Source organism: Panulirus ornatus, chromosome 27, assembly GCF_036320965.1.
Source record: "Panulirus ornatus isolate Po-2019 chromosome 27, ASM3632096v1, whole genome shotgun sequence".
NCBI classification, from domain to species: domain Eukaryota; kingdom Metazoa; phylum Arthropoda; class Malacostraca; order Decapoda; family Palinuridae; genus Panulirus; species Panulirus ornatus.
Genome location: NC_092250.1, coordinates 19,421,243 through 19,444,758, shown reverse-complemented (window position 1 = coordinate 19,444,758; position 23,516 = coordinate 19,421,243). Strand labels below are relative to the sequence as shown.

General features: G+C 37.8%; 1 protein-coding gene across 13 annotated transcripts in view; it reads left to right on the top strand.

Annotated features, from left to right (window-relative positions):
- Positions 1-23,516, top strand: part of AP-1gamma (adaptor protein complex 1, gamma subunit) — a 109,126-nt gene extending 85,610 nt beyond the window's left edge. For all 13 annotated transcript variants that reach the window (XM_071678344.1, XM_071678339.1, XM_071678333.1 and 10 more), the window contains 10 exons: positions 4,019-4,237; positions 4,411-4,597; positions 7,264-7,408; positions 7,770-7,865; positions 9,278-9,449; positions 10,055-10,184; positions 11,234-11,455; positions 11,680-11,831; positions 14,506-14,598; positions 19,894-23,516. In XM_071678344.1, the coding sequence (XP_071534445.1) occupies positions 4,019-4,237; positions 4,411-4,597; positions 7,264-7,408; positions 7,770-7,865; positions 9,278-9,449; positions 10,055-10,184; positions 11,234-11,455; positions 11,680-11,831; positions 14,506-14,598; positions 19,894-19,995 (1,518 nt within the window). In that variant the 3' untranslated portion in view covers positions 19,996-23,516. The remainder of the gene's footprint in view (positions 1-4,018; positions 4,238-4,410; positions 4,598-7,263; positions 7,409-7,769; positions 7,866-9,277; positions 9,450-10,054; positions 10,185-11,233; positions 11,456-11,679; positions 11,832-14,505; positions 14,599-19,893) is intronic.

Sequence of the window (23,516 nt, the reverse complement as noted above, 5' to 3'; positions counted from 1 at the left end):
TTTCTTTGGTTTTCCTGGTGTTACCTCTGATGAATGAAATGGCTCACATGGATGAAAAGATATTACTTCCTTCCCCAGGAGTCCCTTCTATGTTTGTAAGGCTTCTGCAGTGCCTTAAGGTAGTAGTTGGTAGGCAGCCAACCACCTTGTAAGAAGGTATACTGTTAGTACAACCTGCCTGGGTATTAGGAGGGATAGTGACATCTGCATGGTGGGCCAGCACTTCCATGGTTGTCAAGTTGCACTCCTCTGACCCAAGTAGCTGTCTTTTTCTTTCTGCCTCACCCACAGGTGGTCTGCTGGCATTCTGTCCACAGACAGAATCTTTCCATGTCACACATAACACTTAACAAAACTAAACTCAGACAGCTCATTCTTTGTAACTCTAGGTTTTCCTGTGGTGAGTGCTGTGTGCTAGCCCTGCCTTTTGGCTTGATTTTTGGAATAGTTGACAGAAGTAGGTAGGAACATAGAAGAATCAAGAGAGAAAAATTAATGTAAACATCACTCAGGAATGAAGTAAATTTTATAACATGCTGGAATGAACCTCCATTTGCAGAAATTTTTTACTATGGAAGTAACCATATAAAAGAAGGTTAAGGACAAGAAAAATATTATTTCAGGCATCAAGAAGTGTGTCAGTATTTGTACATTTAACTCTTTGGACTCAATAAAACTGATGATGATGGAAATATGAGAAATTAAAGGCCAGAATATTGTTTGACCCCTTAAGGAGGCACATAAACTTCTTAATGCCTCTGGAGAGATGGATGTTTTCATGTAAAGGGGAAAATGGATTCTCTTGTAGAATGAAAGAACGTTATTTGAAATTTAGATGTGAGGAACAACTGAAATAGATCTTAACTTTGCCTTGGACAAATAAAAACTTAGGGGTGGTCTGTTGTTGAGACAGCACTGAGCACATCACAGCCTGGCAGTGACATGTCCCACCCAACACCACAGTATTTGAGTAGTGTTTTGATGTTTTTTGTTCATTTTATCATCAAATATATTAGTGTCATCACATACAGAACTCATCTGTATTGCTTGACTCTTCATTCCTTTGGAGCAGATACCACTTGATGTCATCTGCACTTAGCAGTCCACAGTAATTAGCTTTTTGTATATTATTGTAACATCCTACCCATGCCATGACTAAAGGATAACTGAAGAACTCATCTATGTGTTGTATAAGAAGGCTGTAGGCATCTTGCATCACCACCGTAAATCAACTGAAATTCAATTGTTGCAAAAGCAAGGATCATAGATCTATGTGAGGTCCACTTATCAGGCAAGCTAGATCTACGTGAGGTCTTCTTAAAGGATTAGATGTTGGTAGATGGAGGAAACCAGATATGAATGAAATGTAGAACAGAAAGAGAGGCAGAGGTGGAACTAATGAGAAATTGGAAACAATAAAGATATTATGAGGGAAGGGTCGATAATGAAACTTTTTTTTTTTTTTTTTGCTTTGTCGCTGTCTCCCGCGTTTGCGAGGTAGCGCAAGGAAACAGACGAAAGAAATGGCCCAACCCACCCCCATACACATGTATATACATACGTCCACACACGCAAATATACATACCTACACAGCTTTCCATGGTTTACCCCAGACGCTTCACATGCCTTGATTCAATCCACTGACAGCACGTCAACCCCGGTATACCACATCGCTCCAATTCACTCTATTCCTTGCCCTCCTTTCACCCTCCTGCATGTTCAGGCCCCGATCACACAAAATCTTTTTCACTCCATCTTTCCACCTCCAATTTGGTCTCCCTCTTCTCCTCGTTCCCTCCACCTCCGACACATATATCCTCTTGGTCAATCTTTCCTCACTCTTTCTCTCCATGTGCCCAAACCATTTCAAAACACCCTCTTCTGCTCTCTCAACCACGCTCTTTTTATTTCCACACATCTCTCTTACCCTTACGTTACTTACTCGATCAAACCACCTCACACCACACATTGTCCTCAAACATCTCATTTCCAGCACATCCATCCTCCTGCGCACAACTCTATCCATAGCCCACGCCTTGCAACCATACAACATTGTTGGAACCACTATTCCTTCAAACATACCCATTTTTGCTTTCCGAGATAATGTTCTCGACTTCCACACATTCTTCAAGGCCCCCAGAATTTTCGCCCCCTCCCCCACCCTATGATCCACTTCCGCTTCCATGGTTCCATCCGCTGCCAGATCCACTCCCAGATATCTAAAACACTTCACTTCCTCCAGTTTTTCTCCATGCAAACTCACCTCCCAATTGACTTGACCCTCAACCCTACTGTACCTAATAACCTTGCTCTTATTCACATTTACATTTACCATTAATCAAAACTGAAGGAATGGCAGTGAGTTTTGGAAAATAAGACTTAAGCTATGTAGCTCCAAGAATTAATTATTGTAGCCCCAGAAATGAAGTCCTAAATAAAGCAGAATTAATAATGAAAAAAAAAAATCTATGGAGGACAAAATATATATGAATGTACAAGACTTAGAACTCCAGACTCTAAGTTAAATGATTCATTGAATGCACTTCGATAAGAATTCATATTAAAGGCCCACAAAATACCCCCATTATGTACCTTGATTGTTGTATATACCTTGTTTCAGCTTACAATAGCATAATGCCCCCATATACCACATTGTTTCAAATCATTGTCCCAAGAATGCCCTTTGCTCTCCTATGTCCAGGCCTTGATACTACATTACTTCTTTCTCTCTATCCTTTTGTTTCCTTTCCAGTTCTCCCCTCCCCCATGCTTCCTCCACATTGATATATAGAAGCTTTTGTCATTCTCTCTTTGCTTATCCATTACATGTCTGAACCTTTTTAGCTCACCCTGGTCAACTTCTTTTGATGAAACTGCATATACTACCACATCTTTCTCTTACACTTATTTCAGGTTCAGTTAACCTACCAACGCCACATATTGTCCTCGGGCATTTCCAGTACATCCATCCTCTTTATTTTTTTGCACTTTGAAACAGGTAAGTTATCAAATACTCTGTTGTCGGTTGAAAAAACCATTTTCAACCTAGCAACTGCAAGTGATGAAGGATGATACGAGTCTTCTAGAGTTTGTTGTCAATAATTTCACATTTCAGCCATAAGAGGAACATGATGGGATGGTGAAAGGTCCAGTACTCATCCATACACCACTGTCAGGACTGCTGTACGTTCACATATATTTTTTTACCCCTGCAGAAACTTGATGTCTCCTTCCACACACACTTTTATGCACCTGCAGCCTTAACCCCCTGATCCACCATATGAATAATTTCTGCTCAAGTGATTCCATCTGCTGCCTTGTCCACTCCTAGATATTTAAAGCACCACTTCCTTTAGGTCCTCCACAGTTAATCTAACACTCAGACCATCCTGTTTCATGCCTTAGGATCACCTCATTATTTTAGTTTTGTGCACAAATATCCTTAATTCTTGCCTTTCACACACACTTCCAAACTCTTGTCACCATCTTCTGGAGTCTACCATCAAAGCTGTCATATCTCCAAACAGCAACTGATTCTCTTCCTGTGCTCCCATCCTATCTTGCTATAGACTTACCCCTCACTCTAAAACCCTAGCATTTACCTTTCTCATTACCCTATCCATAGACAGATTAAACAGTCTTGGAAACATCTTGCATCCTTGAAGAAGACCCACCATCACTGGATCACCAACTTCTCTTCATACTTTCACACATGCTTTCCTCTCCTGGTAGACTTTCTTCATTGCATTTAGTAACTAACATTTATCCCGTATACCTAGAAACTTCCACAAAGTATCTAAGTCAGCAGTGTTATACACTTTCCTTAAGACATTTCTCCTAAAAATCCTCAAAGCAGGCACTTGCATCCTCTTCTGGGAGCCACATTGCTCCTTCCTTATTAGTAGATATGTGCTTCCCACCACCCACTCATTCCTCATTGTCCCAAATGTCTTACCTATTATACTCAACGGACTTACACGTTTGCATCATGGCATACGATATTCTCATTGTTTTTCAGGATGCTGACATTTCAATTCGGCGGCGAGCCATGGAGTTGTGTTTTGCGCTCATCAATGGCAATAACATTCGGACTATGATGAAGGAGTTGTTGACGTTCCTAGAGAAGGCTGAACCAGAGTTCAAGGCTTCATGTTCATCCAAGTGTGTTTTGGCAGCAGAGAAATACTCACCCAATGTTCGGTGGCACATAGATACACTTCTTAAAGTTGTGGAAGCTGTAAGCCAATCTCTTTGTTTGTCTTACTGTTACTTAAGCTAATAGATAATCCATATGAAATCATTTACATCCGAAAACATTTCATTTTAATGTCCAAAAGTTTATGGTCATATTTATCAGATACATACATACTCATGGACAACTAAATTATTGCACCAATTTCATCTTGGCAGGCTGGAAATCATGTACCAGATGATGTTGTGTCCTCCACCATACAGTTAATATCTGAGACACGATCAGAACAAGCTTATGCTGTTGGAGAGCTATGGCGGCACCTATCTGTTGCTCAGTTGGAATTCCAACCAGTGATCCAAGTAGCCACCTGGTGTATAGGCGAATTTGGAGATTTGTTATTAAGTGGTATGTTCTTTGTAGTGCTACCTTTTTCGGGCAGTGACCTAAGGGGCCTTCTAGTTATTACACAGTCAATAGTCTGTTCATATATATACACTATGCTGGTTTGTTATAATTACCTTTTCTCTACTTGCCTATCCTGCCGTGGCAAGGTAGCATCAGGAACAGATGACAAAGCCTTCAAGATGGAAAACCCCTCACTTGGCTTCATCTTCTCTCTGAATGTAGAAAGTGATGAAACAGGAGAGGATTTCCAGCCTCCCACACATGGCAGACTTTTCTGTGGTTTCATCCAACTGCTTCGTATACCCTGGTCCTGACCATTGATGGTATATCTTTCCCATCACACCACATCCCTCTACTTTACTCTGTCCCTTGCATGCTGCCTCACACCCTCCTGCATGTTTATTACCTAAGCCTTCAAAGCATCTTTCACTCCATTTTTCCACCTCCTTCTTGGTTTCCCCCTTTTACTTGTTATCTCCTTTTCTGTGCATACCCTTATAGTCAACCTCTTCTCACTTAACCTATCCATATATCCAAACCATTTCAGCCTACCCTCTTCAGCTCTGTTACACATATTCTCCTTATTACCACACTTCTTCCTTACCAAGGTATATCAGCAATCGACTCTTCTTACACCTCATATTTTCTTCAGATATTTCATTTCCAACACATCCACCCTCTCTAGAATCTTATCTAAATCCCATGCGTCACATCATACAACACTGGAGGGACAACTATACCATCAAACATATCCATCTTTGTATCATCCTCCCATACTCTCGTTGATAGTACAATTTTAAACATCCTTCTTTCCCTCTTCCCTGATAGTTTACATTCATTCCTCACCCATACCACTCTTCTTTCCGTGCCCTCCTATAACTTGCATTCATCATTTCCATTTACACTCCATACACACTCAAGGATTTGGTTTTCCCAGTCCCCAGCATATCTAAACTATAAGTTTTAAACTTCTCCACAAGCTCTTCCCTGATAATTTACATTCATTCCTCACCCATACCACTCTTCTTTCCGTACCCTCCTATAACTTGCATTCATCATTTCCATTTACACTCCATACACACTCATGGATATGGTTTTCCCAGTCCCCAGCATGTCTAAACTATAAGTTTTAAACTTCTCCACAAGCTCTTTCCTTTTAGCCTCACCAGCACCCCATTTACATTGAGCGCCATCACCTTCAGTCACTCGTCCCTTTTATTCCTTGGCATAACTGGTACACCCCCGTGCCGCTTCTTAGTCTTTTGTGCCTCACCCTTGACAGGCCACTGGCAGAGGGCAACTCCAGTGCATTGTTTCCCAGAGGCAGCAGGGCTCCTATACTGTCCAGAGAGCTGTAAACCCCAACATACCTCAATTATTAGTCTGTATTTAAAGAGAAATTCCAATAATATTTCCTTGATGGAGCTGAGCAACACCTCGCCTTTCTATTCCACTCCTAAGGGTGTAATAATGAGGTCACCACAAGAAGGCAGACGAGACTTGATACTCCAAAAAACTAATGTCCCCTTGAGGCAATGAAATCCAAAAAGTTTCCCAATTTCAAGTCTACTGCAGGAGCAGCACCTTCTAATCTCATTGGTCATGATACTGCCATGGCTGGCAAACATTAGAATAGTTTTAAGATATGTAAATGAGGAGTTTTTAGCGAGATGTTCATATCCTACAGAAGGCCAAACTGGAATATGCTTCTTAATTTGAAGCACATAATTAAGAGGTGGACAACAGAAATGATACCAGAATAGAGTTGAATTTAATAAAAGGTAAGGCTAGAGGCCTTAATTTTTTGCCAAACTTGGAAGAGAGAAGAGTGAAGTGTAACCTAATCACAGTATTTGTTTTCTAAAGTAATGATGTAGACTAAACAGTTCTTCAAAAGATGTAGGATTAGAACAACCATAAGACATAACATGAAATTAAGGGAGAAACTTGTTATAGAAGACACAAAAAGGTACTATGTAGTTTTAGTAAAAGAGTGAGGGATGAATTGAATAAATTTTATCAAGGAACAGCATAGAGAATTTTAAAAGGTTGTACAATAGTAGAGAATGTTAGAGAGATGGGGGCCTCTGCTAGTGTAAAACTCCCTTCCTGTACATTAAAAGTAGGTGCTTTGGATGATTTGATGTTTACATAAGGACTGCTGGTAGGTGGGATATGAACATAGTTTGCTAGTTGTGGGAGAGGAATAGTATTTTACATGATATTATGATAAGTGGAATAAGTACAAGATTCCTTTGAATATTTTGACACAATGTATTATTAAAACAAGATTATTTTATACTTTAAAGATGTAAAGGTAAAAATTTTCTTTATTCATATCTGTCAAGTATGAAGCATACAAGTCGCATGAATAATCGTATCGTAATTCTCAAGTGTGTAAAGTGTGAATCAAGTTAAACATTTCAAGTTCTGGCATAGGTGTACAGTGGTTGTTGTAGATTGTAGACTTTTGAAAGAAAAAGATAGGATTATTGAGTAATAGTTAGAAAATTGACTTGAATTGACCTTCCAAATTGTACTTGTTGATTTTCTAAGAAATCCCATGGAATGTGAATATTTGTGCAGATCAATTTTTTTTGTTTTAGATACAGTACCTTTTGGGCATTAGGAAGTTAAAGAGACTACAGTGATGCCTTTCTTTCCAGGACAAGCAGATGTAACTGTGGTGGAATCTGAGTTGATAGAAGTTTACCAGAAAATTCTGTGGTCTTCACAGTGTTCCATTACCACAAAGGAGTATGCTCTCACCTCATTAATGAAACTTTCTGCCAGGCTTAATCATGAAATTGGGTGAGTTTACCAAATATTTCCAAAGTATAAAGGTTGCAGTGAAAGAGTATAGCACTCTTGATAAAATTTCTGTTTCAGAGAAATTAAGACTGTAATGGTCCATAAGTTTAGACACATCATCAGTTTATCAGGAAAAAATACACAAGAAATAAGTTATATTTTGAAGTATCATCTTGGTAGAGTGGTGAATTGACTTTTAAAGATGATGGGTATTACTGTGAAATAAGTTTTATTTTGGTGTGATTTAAGAAGTTGGTATATGATTTAATAGTAATGAGTAATTCTTGCAGAGCATCTATATTGTTTGCTTTTTGCAAGGTTGTGTTGGACAGATTTTTACCAAGATTTTGTGTTTGGACAGGTCAATACAACAAGTAGTTAGTGCATTTGGGTCTCACCTCAACATAGAACTACAACAGAGAGGGATAGAGTACAATCAACTCTTCACTAGACATAGGTAAGTTTATCAAAAACTCATAATGATATTCATTGTCTTAAAGCACCTCAGTTTCATCTCCAGCTCCTTAGACTTGTCTTCCATGGGCCTTACATCATAGTTTCATTTTTGGTGTTCAGTGAAGTTGTACAGATGACTGAGTCTTAGAGGGAAAACTCCTTCCTTGGCCCCCAGCTCCTGTCCCTTTTAGTCGCTTTATACAACATGTAGGGAAGATGTGGGAAGTATTCTTTCTCTCCTATCCCCAGGGATAATATTTTGTTCTCAAACATTTCAGGTCCAACATGTCCTCCATCTTCTGCACAGCACTATCTATAACCCATGCCTCAAAACCATACAATATTGTTGTAACTACTTTTCTTTCAAACATACCCTTTTTGCTTGGAGATAACATTCTCTCTTTCCCTGCATTCTTCATAGCTCCCAGAACCTTCATCCCCTCCCCCACCCTATGGTGCAATATGACTCATACTTGATGCTCTGGGAACAGATAAAGAAAGGCTGCTTTCACTTGCATCCATTCTTAAGTTGTCACATTTAGTGCACCATAACCACAACTCTCTCTTCATGACCAGACCTCACAGACCTTTCCATGGTTTCCCCTGGCTGCTTCAGCAGATGAGGAAATGGAAAAAGTAATGAAGCTGAAATGGTAAGATGTAAGTGACTCATAATGTTGGTAATGGGATTGAGAATGGGGCCAGCATAGGACCCTAACACCCAGATCCTCACCATTCTTAATTGGTTTTTCTCTAGTCATGTGGAAGAGATTATATAACAACTGTGCTTAATTTTTGTAGCTGTAATGAAGGGTTGATGGTACTGTAGTAACAGGTGGTAGTAAAGAGTACAAATATTTCCAACCACATTTTGACAGTATTGTCTGTATAAATTAATGTATATTATAGTATTTCTGCTTGAAATTATTTGCCATCAGTGCTATACTTGTGTAAGAAATAAGTGTAGAGTGTTGTACAGAACAGGACTTACACGTTCTTCCCACTCTATCTTAAGGTGAGGAATTCTCTTCATTTCTTAGTATTAGGAGTGACATATTCATGTTATTCACCATTAATGTTTTGCTTGTAAGGAATGAGTAAAAGGTGATGCCAAGTTTGAGTGTAAATTTAGATGTCAAAGAGATATCAGCGTGTGAACACAATCCTGCATTTTACTCAGCTGTTTAGAAATCATGGAAAGCTCTTGTAATCTCTTAGTTTCTCTTTTTTTTTTTATGAAGAGTTTAGGTGCAGATTCAAATAATGTAGTTGAAGTCCCCTCTGATAACTTTTGTTTTTATCCTTTTTTGTTCCTTTATTGAAATTTTTTATATTTGTATAAAGCATAAAACAAACTTTTTTGAATCATTTTAAATCATTCAAGTGGAATATAGTTGTGATATTATCATACAGCCATATGCGAGGGCCTCTTTTAGAAAGGATGCCACCTTTTGAGGGGACTAGAGCGGGAGCAGAACATGAAAAGGTGGCCATTACCAATGGGGTAGACACATCACCTGATAACCAGTCCCTCCTCAATGATCTCGCATCTCCAAACAACAATGCTTTTGAGGCAAATGAGTCGGTAAGATGATTGTGTTGTTGCATGATTTTATGACATTTGTGCTGTAATATCTTGCAAGTCATATATTGACATTTTCTCATACCAACATTTTCTCCATACTTTTTTTTATTGATATATGTGTTGTGAGACATATCATAATCATCAGTGCCCTAGTTCTTAATGTTCCACCTTATCAAAAGAATGGTAACATGAAAATCTGTCCTTTTCCATCATAAACTGTATTTCCAAGTTAATGGTTGATTTGACCATATATATTTCAACACTGGTAGTTCATTCCTTTTCTTGATCAAACAAGTAATAACACTTTAGTGTACCTTAAAATATTGTATACTTATCAAGGTGTCACACAAATAAGGAATAGTTTTTTAATTGAACCACATGAACTTTGCTTTTGGATAATGTGGATAGTTAATGAACAGTAAAAAATTTCTTTATATTCCTTAACATAGAATATTAAGGCAATATTAAGCTATGATATTTAAAGATCATTTAAAGTCTTGAAAGTGTCAGTGCATTTAAGAATTTACTTAGGTATAATTTTCTGTATTTCTAAGGATCTTATTGAAATTAGCCTCATATAAGTAGACACCTCTCTGTTTATTCAGAATGCATTACTTGACCTACTGGGTGGAATGGAGCCAGGTGACAATGATAAAGTCCAGGCAACTAACATGCCAGTTGTCACTGCAGCTTCAACAGCACCCACAGTCAATGCAGATATATTGGACCTATTAGGTAAGTTTCCTACAGCCTCAATACTGGTTGTTTATATTCCTCTCAAGGGGGGCTTATTACTTGCATTTGTGTGGAATATAAATTTTTTTTCTTATCTCCTTATGATACCAACTCTATTGTGTATGAGTTACATACAGCCTATGAATCACATGTATACATCCTCAACCTATGCCCATAATAGCTGTTTCCGACATCAGTGAGGTAGCACCAGGAAACAGACAAAGAATGGCCCATCCACGCATATACACAGTGGTTCCGACAATGTTATATGGTTGCAAGGGGTGGGCTATAGATAGAGTTATGCGGAGGAGGGTGGATGTGTTGGAAATGAGATGTTTGAGGACAATTGTCGAAACGCCTCTCTCTTCTTTTTCACTAACAACTTTAACAACTTTACTTCTTTATCCCACCACTCAATACCCTTTCTAATCTGCCCACATCCCACTTTTCTCATGCCACATGCATCTTTTGCACATGGCATCACTGCTTCCCTAAATACATCCCATACCTCCTTACTCCCCTCACCTCACATCATTTGCTTTCACCTTTTGCCATTCTATGCTCAATCTCTCTGGTACTTCCTCACATAACTGTCCTTTCCAAGCTTGCTTACTCTCACCACTCTCTTCTCCCCAACATTTTCTCTTCTTTTTTAAAAACCTTTGCTATTTCTTGTGTGAGCAAGGTAGCATCAAGAGCAGATGGCTGAGCCTTTGAAGAAAAAATCTTCACTTTGCTCCTTCCCCTGTTTCCTGTTTTGGAAAGTAATACAAGAGAAGAGGATAATGAGCCTCCAGCATTTATTCCTCTTAGACCCCATCTAAAACACTCTGGAAATACATGGATACTATTATTTCTTGCAATATCCCCAGGAATGAAACTATGTAAACCAATTTGTAACTGACATTTTGGTTGGTGATGTGTTAGGTGACTTAGTATGCCTCAAATATTATTAATGTTTAAGGGGTTAACTAAAGGGATCGACTGAAATGCTATGAGGTTTCTTGGAAGGTGATAATTGTACTTTACCATGTATCTCAATGTTCCAGGAGGGCTAGATTCTGGCCCAGCAGCACCAGCAACAGCCACCAATATGAATGACTCCATGCCTTCCACCCAATTGCCAAACTCAAGTAATGCTGCGTTCCTCCTTGACGGACTGCTCAATAACTCCACCCCTGTTATCAACTCTCTCAGCTCTTCTGTCACAAACTCCACAGCCACCATCCCAACTAGTAATTCAGTTATTCCTCCTGTTCTCCAGCAGTCAAGTGAGTTTGCATTTTATTCTTAAAGGTAACAATGAAGTAGTGTGCAGGAATTGAAGGAGAAATGTTGAAATGAATGTGAGGATACAAAACATCTCTGAATATATTTAATTTAGTTATTTAAATGAGTTGGTGTAACATTTTGATTTGGTATATAAAGGGGGATAAATTGACTGGGCTAACTTTCCATGGATGTCTTGAATATAAATATCTGTATTGATCATCAGGTATACCAGGTATTAATGCCTATGATAAGAATGGTGTCAAGTTAGATATGACATTTGAGGTGCAGGAGCCTGTTACCACCATCAGTATGCTAGCTACCAACAACACTGGAGCCATGGTCACAGATTTCCTCTTCCAAGCTGCTGTTCCAAAGGTATCTTTTTATGTTGACCATAGTTTTACATTTACATTTCTTGCTTTTCAGTTGAGTGGGCCCTTCATCAAGTAATGCTTTTTTTTTTTTTTTCATTTAAATTTTCCATCACTATCACCCATTTGATCTGTTAGAACAAGAATTTGTTTCTCCAGTTGATAACCTTGTCAGACTTGGCATGCCTTCTTTTGTCTTTGATGAAATGCAGATTTGTATGGGTCAGTGGAATGTGAAAGAAATACTTTATGAATATTCTTAGGACGATGGAATTTTTAGACACTTTTAGAAAGGGAAAATAAGATATGTATGTCTGTGTGAGACAAGACTGAGAGGTGGTGGAACCTTTGAGAGGGACTGAGTGAAGGGCCAGAATTGTATTAAATGGTTATGCAAGAGGTGTGGCATAGTGAAGGATACTAGTTTGAATTGAGGTTTAAATGCAAGTTTGTCATTGCTGGAAGAAATAGTTGTGCAGTTTGATTGAGTTTAAGTATGTAATGTGTTTTTTTTTTTTTTTTTTTTTTTTTTTTTTTTTTTTTTTTTTACCTCGTCGCTGTCTCCCGCGTTTGCGAGGTAGCGCAAGGAAACAGACGAAAGAAATGGCCCAACCCCCCCCCATACACATGTACATACACACGTCCAGACACGCAAATATACATACCTACACAGCTTTCCATGGTTTCCATGTAATGTTTTGTCTCTTGTAATTAAAAAGAAGAGGAGGTTAAGGATTTCCCCTGAAGGGAATGCAGAAGAGCAGTAGAGAATGTAGATCTAAGGGAGAAACTGTGACTTAATTGGGTGGATAGGGAGCAGAATGGAGGAGGGAGTTACAGGTGGGTGTCCTTAGGAGAAATAAGTGGTAAAATACAGGTGTTTCCAAGTTAACAGTTGCATAGTTGATGAAAATTAAATTTAAACTTGTGAAATTGGAACCAATTTATTTAATGGAAGGCCGATTCATTTTCACAGAATTTTGAATCTCTGACATACGAATTTCTGTCTTCATGTTATTGTTACTCCATTCCCAATTCCCAATGATCTAATTTAAATGATATAATTGTATTTTCAGAAATTAAAGAAATTTGATAAACAGTGGCATTTACATAAATTTGAAAAGAGGTAGACATATATCATATGCTTCTCTGAACCTGATAAAAAGATGATAAAAGTTTGTTGAAGTACTAATAAGAGAATGATAAAACATGTTAATCTATGAGATGTGGATATGTTGGAAAAAATGGGATACAGTGAGTTGGAGTGATGTGGTGTACAATGCTATCACTGGGCTGAAGTAAAGGGAATTACATGTCTGTGTGGCTGGGCTTTAAATATTGGGCTCAGGTTTTGGTTTTTATCCGACAGATTGAGTGGATGGGAGGAAGCGATACCAGTTCTCGTTGTAACCTTTCTCTTTCATGTCTAGATGCTCTTTTATGTTCAATTTATTGGGCTTTTTTACTTTTCTTTGTTCCTAACGATGATTCTTTCATCTTCATTTTCATGACATATTTGATGAGCTTGTTTCTTTCTAACCTTGATTCTCTGTCGTATTCATTTCCCTGAGATTTGAATTATCGGTCTCTCTAGTCATAATTCTCTTTCTTGTTCATTTTCTTGCAGTCGTTGAGTAGATTTTCTTACTCATTTAGATTCCCTTGTTTATAACAGTAGTTTCTTCACATCTTTGAATTCTAAGTCTTTCAAATCATGATTATCTTTCTGCTTTGACCATCGGAAGGGCAGAAGCTGGTTTGCATCCTTAACATGGTTTATCATGAACAAGGAAAAGATAGCTTCCGTGCAGTAAATTCAGTTATCTGTCTGACAAACTTCATGTGTATTACTAGAATTTTCTTGGGACTGGAAAAAGCTTGCCAAATTTAAATACTGAAAATGTCAGGTTGGTATCATCTTTTTGAACTCGAAAATAATTTATTTTGATAACTTTGCTTTTCATATCTATTCATTGGCACACTCAGAAAAAGTTTTTGTTTGATCAAAGTAAAAATCCAGGGGATGTGAAGTCTAAGGATTTGGGAATTTTTTCATCAATAATTACTCCAGGACCTCTTTCTAAGAATCCTGGCATCACATTGGACCTCTTCCCAGAGGCTTCTACAACCCAAGGCTATGCAACTTGCTGTAGCTGGGATATGTTGAAACAATTGAAAGACTGTATTCTCGATGATACAGCCTCACTAAAGTGACTTTTCACATGCAGTATAACCTCAAGCAGGCTTTGTCCAGTAACACTAATAATGGAATGCAAATAACAGAATGTCATTATTGTTTTTTTTTATTTACCATACTTAATTTTAACTTTCTTTGGAACTAAGGAATATCTCTGTTGCTGAAGTTGGACCCTACTGTTAACATTATTACTCTCTTTTAATAACTTGAAACTTTTGTAATGAACATATTTTAATGGGATTTCCTTTGGTATCAGGAAAGTTATGGGGTTCTTTGCAATTATAGTGCTGGTATGTGATGAAAGGCCATTATGGACATTTAATTTGCTGGTAGTATACTTGCATACCATCCCAGTGGAATTAATGTTTACTCCGTACATTACTGTGGTTTCCTTGCATACCTGTACTTTTTAAGTTGCCAATAGGTGCTGTCCTTTGATAACTCTACGTAATCAGTTGTTTATAAGGTTAATGCATTCCAGTCACTACAGCTACAAATGCTGAACCCCAGCAGTACCAGCATGGCTCCCATGGCCACATTGACTCAAGTCATCAAGGTCAACAACCCTAACAAGGTCAGTTATCTTTTAACACGAGAAAATATGTTATTGTTCTCAAACAAATAAGGTAATGTGTGATTTTCGAACAATCAAACTATACAGTGTAATGATCACTGTTTTGTTGTTTAAAGACTTTGTATATTTTTCGCTGTATCTAAATATTTAGATGACCATCTCTATAGTTCTCAAGGATTTTAGATATATTATCACAACATGGTTTTGGCCCAAGAGGAATTTAAAGTTACTTATGTACCCCTTCTCTGTTCTTCAGTTCTTTTTATGTCAATAGTTTGGAGACTTACTTCATTTTCTAATTCTCCATAATTTTGGTACTATTATCATCACATTGCAAAGGACCTTTTCCATTAAATTTATTCTTCAAGTGAAATTAAGCAACTTATGGACACTTCCCAAAGTTTTGATAATAATCAATATATATATTTTTTAAGACATTCCAAATATGATTTTCTGGTAATAAGTTAGTTGTAAGTTAACTGGTTGATTTATGTAACCTGTTTCCTCCAACCTAGTATAACTGTGGGTTTAAACCTTTTCTCATATGTGCTATTTTATGTATCTTTCAATTTAATTTCATTTAGTAATGCTCTTATCTCTTTTGCATTATTTTAGGTATTGCTGCTTTGTACTTCAACTCTTAATCCCTGAACATCTGCAGATGGATACTTACAAGCCGAACAGTGCTTGTAGGCTAATATTTTATGCATTTAGTTTCATCCCTCATATTAGAAATAAAAGGCTGAGATATGTTATAGGAAGAAGAGTATGTTTAGAGAGCTGAAGAGTGTATGCTGAAAAGGTTTGGGCAAATGAAAAGGATAAATGAGAGGCTAAGAGGGTATACATGTCAGAAATGGAGGGAACAAGGAGAATGGGGAAATGAAATTGGAGATGGAAGGATGGAGTGAAAGATGTTTTAAGTGTTCGGAGTCTTACCATGTAGAAGGATGTGAAGTGTGGATAGGGGTACTTGGACTGACAGGGTCTGACATGCTATGAATAAGCTGAATTAGGTTTTATGAAGCAGTCAGGGAAAACCATTGAGAGGTTTTTTGGGCTTGGTTGTGAATAATATACTTTGGTATTCATGCAGTATACATGACATTTAGAGAGTGGATGTGAGCAAATGAGGCCCCTCTTCATCCATTCTTAGTGCTATGTTGCTAATGGAGGAAACAGCAAACAAGTTTGTAAGAAAGGTGTATTATTTATGTATAGACATGCGCTTTATGCATTACACATGACAGTGAGATTGTGGATGAGGCCATTTCATCTTTTCCAGCACTACATCAATGATGCAGGAAATGGCAAATATGTATGAAAACAAATATTATTAATGTAGTCAGAATCTTGTTTACATGAATACATGAAAAAATAACCTTAATTTTATCTAAAATATTAACACAAACTTTTTCAGTGAGAAGTTATCCTTCTTGAAGGTTCACACTATGACATTTGAGTGTGCATGGATGTGTTGAGGATGAGAAGGGAGAGATATGTAGTATGTTTTAGGAGGGAACCTGGATGATTTTGCTCCAAGTGAAACTTAATTCAAGAGGAGGAGAGAAGAATGTTTAAGACTGGGATTAGTGTGAAGGCAAGAGCAAGGGAAAGGGTGGCTCATCTGCTGAAAGAGTGATGGGAATATGTGAGATTGAAATAAAAGAAAGTACCTTACTGATGAGGATGAACATGAAAGTGGAATACAAGAGGCGGATGATTGACTGTTTTGCACCTGGTAGTAAGAAGAGTGAGGGAGAGGGGAGAAAGTCTAGTGGAGTTGTGAATGTGTCTTCTGTTTTAATTCAAGGGATTGAGTAACAGTGATGGGTGATTTGAATACAAGAGTAAGTTTTGTGGCAATTGAGGGTATAAGTAGGGTGCAGTGACTGTCAGCAAATCTCAGAATCCTCCTTCATTCTCACCCATATCAGTCTGGAACTCACTTTCATACACAGTGGAACGCATTCCCAAAACTCCTCCCTGGGAAGTGTGACCCTCTCCTATTCTCTTGCCTTGCCCTCTCACAAACCCCAGACTGTAGCCATGGGCTCCCCCATACCATTCTTCTCTCTTCCGTGTTGTGTGTTACATGCAACTCATCCTTGCGCTAAGTGTCAGTCTGAGCTAGAACATCCAAGTTCCTCTCTTACAAACATAATAACTGACTTAGCTTTTTCATCATGGTTACATCCACACACGATGACATGCCAATCTGAGCCCTTGGGGATGGCAAGGACTCCTCTTGGTCCCTTCGTTTCTTACCTTTAGAAATTGAAATACAAGGTACAAAGACTAGAGATTTTCTGGTCCCCTTCCCCATCCTGCTTGTAGTCTCTTTCTGCAACATACACAACATAAAATAGTAGTATTCTTTCTCCCCTAAACTAGGGATTGGATGAAGAATGGTATAAGGGGAGAGTAAACATAACTGTTGAAGTGGTCAGAGAATGGAAAGTGTTTATGGAAGCTCCTCTTACATTTACAGAGGAAGTGTATGGCATATGAAAAGTGGGATTTGGACGTTTGAGGAAGGGTAGTAAGAGATGGGGTGAGTAAATTAAGTTGCCAGTTAAAGAGAAGAGAGAGTGCATGTGAAACAGCACAAATGCATGAGGAAAAAGAAAAGGGGTAACATGTTCATTCTCGCCATACCCAATAGCTTCCCCCTGCATCAGAGGTAGTGCCAGGAAACACCTGAAGAAAGGACGCATCCCTTCTCTTTCATTCTCTAGCTGTCATGTGTTATGCACTAAAACCACAGCCCTCTCTCCACATCCAGGCCCCATAGACCTTTCCATGCTTCACCCCAGACATTTCACATTCCCTGGTTCAGTCCATTGACAGCATGTTGACCCCAGGATACCACATTGTTTCAATTGACTCAGTTCCATGCACGCTTGTCACCTTCCTGCATTTTCATGCCCTGATTGCTCAAAATCCTTTTCACTCCATCCTTCCATCTCCATTTTGGTCTGGTTTTCCTTGTTCCCTCCACTTCTGACACGTGTATCCTGTTTTTCGACCTTTCCTCACTCATTCTCTCCATATGTCATAGCTATCCTAACATATTTAAACTTGGGATTCATGTTGTTCAAGAGTTGAGACAGGCACTTGATTATGTAAGCTTCTGGCACATACTACTATTGAATTCTTTCCATTCCCAAGAGCTTCCACTGCATCAGTCACCTTTTACCTGACTGATTCCACATTACCAAACAAACCTTTATGTATTTCCCAATTACTTACTCCAGTATCTTCTAAACCACTCCTCGTAGTTATGCATATAAAAGGCTATTTTTTCTTTTGCTAAAGAATAAGGTCTACATTTGCTCTCTTCCATTCTCTTGGTGACAACTTTCAAGACTAGGTTCTGCTTAAGTAGCACTTCAATGTATTCAGGTTTTCTTTACACAAATGGGTAGAGGAATTTATTATGATTTGAGATCTTTTTAATTTCTATTTATTTATTTTATACTTGATCGCCATTTCCTGCATCAGTGAGGTAGCGCCAGGAAACAGACAAAGAATGGCCCATCCACTCATATACACATATATACATAAACGCCCATACAGGCACATATACATATCAACATATGCATACATGTACATATTCATGCTTGCCTTCATCCATTCTTGGTGCTACCCCACCCCACAGGAAACAGCATCGCTGCCACCTGCTTCAGCAAGTTAGTGCCAGGAAAACTGACAAAAAATGCCACATTTGTTCACACTCGGTCTCTAGCTGTCATGTGTAATGCACTGAAACCACAGCTCCCTATCAACATCCAGGCCCCACAGACCCTTCCATGGTTTGCTTCAGACATTTCACATGCCCTGGTTCAGTCCATTGACAGCACATCAACCCTGGTGTACCACATTGTTTCAGTTCACTTTATTCCTTGCGTGCCTCTCACCCTCCTGTATGTTCAGGCCCCGATTGCTCAAAATCCCCTTCACTCCATTCTTCCACTTCCAATTTGGTCTCCCATTTCTCCTTGTTCCCTCCACCTCTGACTCGTACATCCTCTTTGTCAATCTTTCTTCACTCATTCTCTCCAAATGTCCAAACCATTTCCACACATCCTCTTCTGTTCTCTCAGCCACACTCTTTTTATTTCCACACATATCTCTTACACTTTCATTACTTATTCAATCAAATCCCCCCCCCTCACCCCACATATTGTCCTCAAACATTTCATTTCCAACACATCCACCCTTGTCCGTACAACATCTATCAATAGCTCATGCCTTGCAACCGTATAACATTGTTGGAACTACTATTCCTTCAAACATACCCATTTTTGCTTTCCAAGATAACATTCTCTCCCAGAACCTTCACCCCCTCCCCCACCCTGTGACTCACTTTTTCTTCCATGGTTCCATTTGCTGCTAAGTCCAGTCCCAGATATCTAACACTTCACTTCCTCCAGTTTTTCTCCATTCAAACTTAAATCCTAATTTACTTGTCCCTCAATCCTGTTGAACTTAATAACCTTGATCTTATTCACATTTACTCTCAGCTTTCCTTTCACACACTTTTCCAAAGACAGTCACCAACTTCTGCAGTATCTCAATGGAATCAGCCACCAGAGCTGTATCATCGGCAAACAACAACTGACTCGCTTCCCAGGCTCACTCAACCCCAACAGACTGCATACTTGCCCCCTCTCTCCAAAACTCTTGCATATACCTCCCTGACCACCCAATCTGTAAATAAATTAAACAATCATGGGGGCATCATACACCCCTGCCACAGACCAACCTTCACTGGGAACCAGTCACTCTCCTCTCTTCCTGCTCTTACACATTCTTTACATCCTTGGTAAAAAGTTTTCACTGCTTCTAGCATCATACCTCCCAGACCATATACTCTTAAGACCTTCCACAAAGCATCTCTATCAACCCTGTCATATTCCTTCTCAAGGTCCATAAATGCTACATACAAATCCATCTGTTTTTCTAAGTATTTATCACACACATTCGTCAAAGCAAACTCCTGATCCAGACATCCTCTACTACTTCTGAAATCACACTGCTCTTTTTATTTTCTGTAGATTTATATTTTTTTAGTAAGAATTTTATATTTTAGTGAGATGCCCCTCCCCTTTTTTCTTGGATAATGTTTTCTGGGATGATTTTGTATGTTAGAATTTTTTTTTATAAACTGTTCATTTCATATGCAACAGAAATGCTGTTTTCTACTAAAAATCATTACTTGTTTACATGTCTGATGTGTTACACGAGTGAATTTAAGTGAGATAATTTGCTGAAATGCCAATATCTTTGCAGGTGCCACTGAGGATGAGGATAAGGTTATCGTGGTTAGCTAATGGGTCACTTGTTCAAGACCAAGGGGAGATTAGTAACTTTCCCTCAGCATTATGGCAGTGACACCACCTGTGCCCTCATTACCCTAGCCACTGCACTCATCTTTCTACCAGCTCCTCCTTTTCATCCCACATTTACATCTCCAGTAGTAGTGTACCTATGTCCTGGACCATTCCATCTTTTAGGCTACTCAGAAGGATCCTATCATCTGAGTATCCTAAGATGCACCCTCTAAGCAGTCCTGCTTACATTTATTTCATATGTAGTTCAGTCAGTGCTAGAGGAACTTCCAAGTTCCTCGTATCATCATTTGTTTTATCATATTTTTTGTATGCAATTTTGTACTCCTTGGTGACAGTTATTTTTTTGAAAATATTTATTTATATTCTCTCTCTTATATACATCTCTCTCAGTTTACAAGTTGGTTTTGTAGAGATGTTACCTGCTCCCTTCATGTATGTAAGAATCTTTAACCTTTGCCCTAGTTATCAAAAACTCGCTTATTCTCCATGTCTAATTTTTCATATTTGTTGCTCATCATTCTTCTGCAACTTAGTAATCACTCTTTCAGTCTTATCATTCCTAACATTGTGTTTTCCTACTTTATCTCTATCTGTTTTGTGTAATAAATTTCTTTCATCTTGGGTCTTGCTAGCACCTTCCTTGTCCTTTCCCTTTGAAAGCACCAGAAGTGCATCATGCCTACACTGTGTAATGTTAATGACAAGGTGACAGGAGTGTTATTATACTGTACATGGAATTGCTGTCACTTTTTTTCTCTCCAATTATGTGCAGTATTTTATTTGTAATGATTAGAATTGTGAGTGTAATTCAAAAAGGTTTATTTAGTTAGGATCATGAATAGAAAAGCAAGCATTGCAGTAAATAAAGTTGAGCTTGATAAGCACATAATAATAATTTTGCAGATCATTTTACCATCATCGCTTCAAACAAGCACTGTACAAGAACATCTTTTCAGTGCATTGTTAAGACGCATCATGTGACTGAGTAATTATAGCTAAAGATAAATGTTCCTGATGTTTTTGAATAGGCATTGACATTCTCATAAATTGTTATAAAATTATTAAGGATTATCCTCACTGGCTCACTTCTCTGATACTGATGCCACCTTGCTCATGCATGAAATACCGAGCATGTATGAAAGATATTTAGCCTTCTGTAAATTATTCTTAGATTTTTTTTACAGGCCATTAATTTAAATTGTATATAAAACTTAGAAAATCTTTGAGACAGCAGTTGATGATGATGTTGTGAACTCATTTTGTTCAGTTGTGAAAACAGTTGATAATGGTAGAAGTTGAGCAGGTTTCGGTCTTGCACTAATTTTTTTTTTCAAATGTTGCCATGATATGGAATCAGTTTTAAGGTTTGGAGATTAATATGAAAGTTCGGATTCTTTTGCCTGCCTGCTTAGTTTATATTAATACATATGAGGAATTTGTTTTTTTGATATGCTTATATGTTTTTTTGTGGCTATGGTACAGTCTTTTGTCTCAAGAAAGACTAGGTTTTCTCTTAAAAAGTAGATCAAATGGCTGTAACTGTAAATCTGAGAGTTTATTGTCATGTATCACTACAAGACATTTAAAGTTTTGAAACCTGCTGCAGTTAAGGATACAATGAATTGGAAAATGGCTACTTATGTGATATTGGGAGTTGTGGTTACAAGAAATAATTATTTTGCATGAGAATGTATGAATGTTGCTAAGAATCCACCAGATTGGTGCAGTTAAGCTGTGCCATATTGTTTCTGTTGTTAGACAAGTGCATCTGTCCTTTGTCATTATTGACATAGCTTGGAACAACAGTTTTATAAGTTGCAACTTTATATAACATCAGTGATCTTCCCTTGTACTTAAGTGTTCTGTTACATGCATTAAAATTGTTTTATATCATTTCATAGTATATTTAGTATATATCTGCATTTTTTCTCATTTGCATAGTTTTAATTTTTATATATAAGTTCACTAAAGATATGATTGGCTGCCTTTCAGAAATCTTTAGGATTGTACTTAGAACAGATGGGTAATGCAGTATGTAAAATATGTATATGTAATTCTTTTCCTATGCTTTTTAGTCACCAACTAATAATAATTGGTACTACTTTGAGTGCTCGATAGTTTATGTATGCAATTGAAACTCATTTTTATTGATCTGTATGCCAGATGCTACCTTGTGACTGCAGCTTTAAAAGGATGACCTCATTCTTTCTAAGATCTAGGCTTGAAGTACTGTACTTTTATGATGTTAATTATTCCTACAAAAATGTCATTGTTAAACTATTAGGCAAAAAATCGTAAATTCTTTTGCATAATGGTTACATCAATTTTAATACATGTCCCTAGACCTAATTTTTCTTGTTTTACATCAGTAGAGGTCTCATTTTATATTCTGGATCATGTAAATATTTTTAAAATAAGAGCTGAGGTAGGTGTTGAGTAATTGTTGTAAATATTGTTATAAAGTGATGCACAGAAAGGGGGGCTAAAGTACGACCTAAGCTCAGATGTCATTTCTGGCTGTAATAACAAAAGAATCCATCCACATCAGTACCATCAATATTTTTCCTTATCTATTTTTTTTTTTTTAAATTTATATTATTTTCATCATATAAATGGTGAGGGAGTATAAATTTGTTTGAGCAAATTTGTCCTCTAGGTACCATGTGACTATGAATAGTTTGTGTGATGTTATTAGTAAAATGGCCTTTTAGGGTTTGGGACTAAGCTAATAATCCTTGGTCCTGTCAAGTTATTACGTTGTTGCAGAGCAGGACCCTTAGACCCAAGAATTATATTTTTTTGTGCAGCCTGTCCTGTTGTATTAAATTTATGTAGTGTTTGTATATTTTATGTCATTTAGAGATGTATCTATATATTGTTTGATATAGCACCTGAGTTATAAGGAAAATTATATGTATATAAAACTTCTAGGGCTGCTTTGTAAAAGATGTCAGGGAAAATCTTTGCCACACCCAGACAAGAACAGTGATGGGGCAGATGGGAAATAAGAGTATGAATGGGGCTTTCAGACCATACAGTATAAATGTATATGAGCAACTTCTCAAAAGAATATTGCTTTTATTATATTTAATCAGTATCCTTTATCCATTCTTTTAGGGGCAGCATTGTATGAGAGCAGCATGCAAATCATCCTTTTATGTTTAATATAACTGCCATCCTCTGTTACTTTAAGTTTTGATTTGTTGGTTAGTAAATTTTTGTAGCTGAAGTCTTTAAACCACTTAATTTAAATCTTTGAAATTAGTTTGTGAAATATTTGTTGGCACTTGTAAGCACCTGTTTTTCGTGGAAAGAAGCACAAGAGTAACAGCTGTGAAGGTACTTGTGCTATTTAAGAACAAATGTCATAAAGTTTGACAAGGCTCCTGTAGCATTTTGCTGCCCCACAACACTTGCCTTGGATGCTGGCATGCCTCACCCATTGCTTGACAGTAGACCAGGTCCACTGAGCCATTCCACGTTCTCTGGTGATGTAAATGAGCCCTCTGGCATCATGTCATTTATCATTTGGGGAAAAAATTAAATTTATCTGAATTTTTA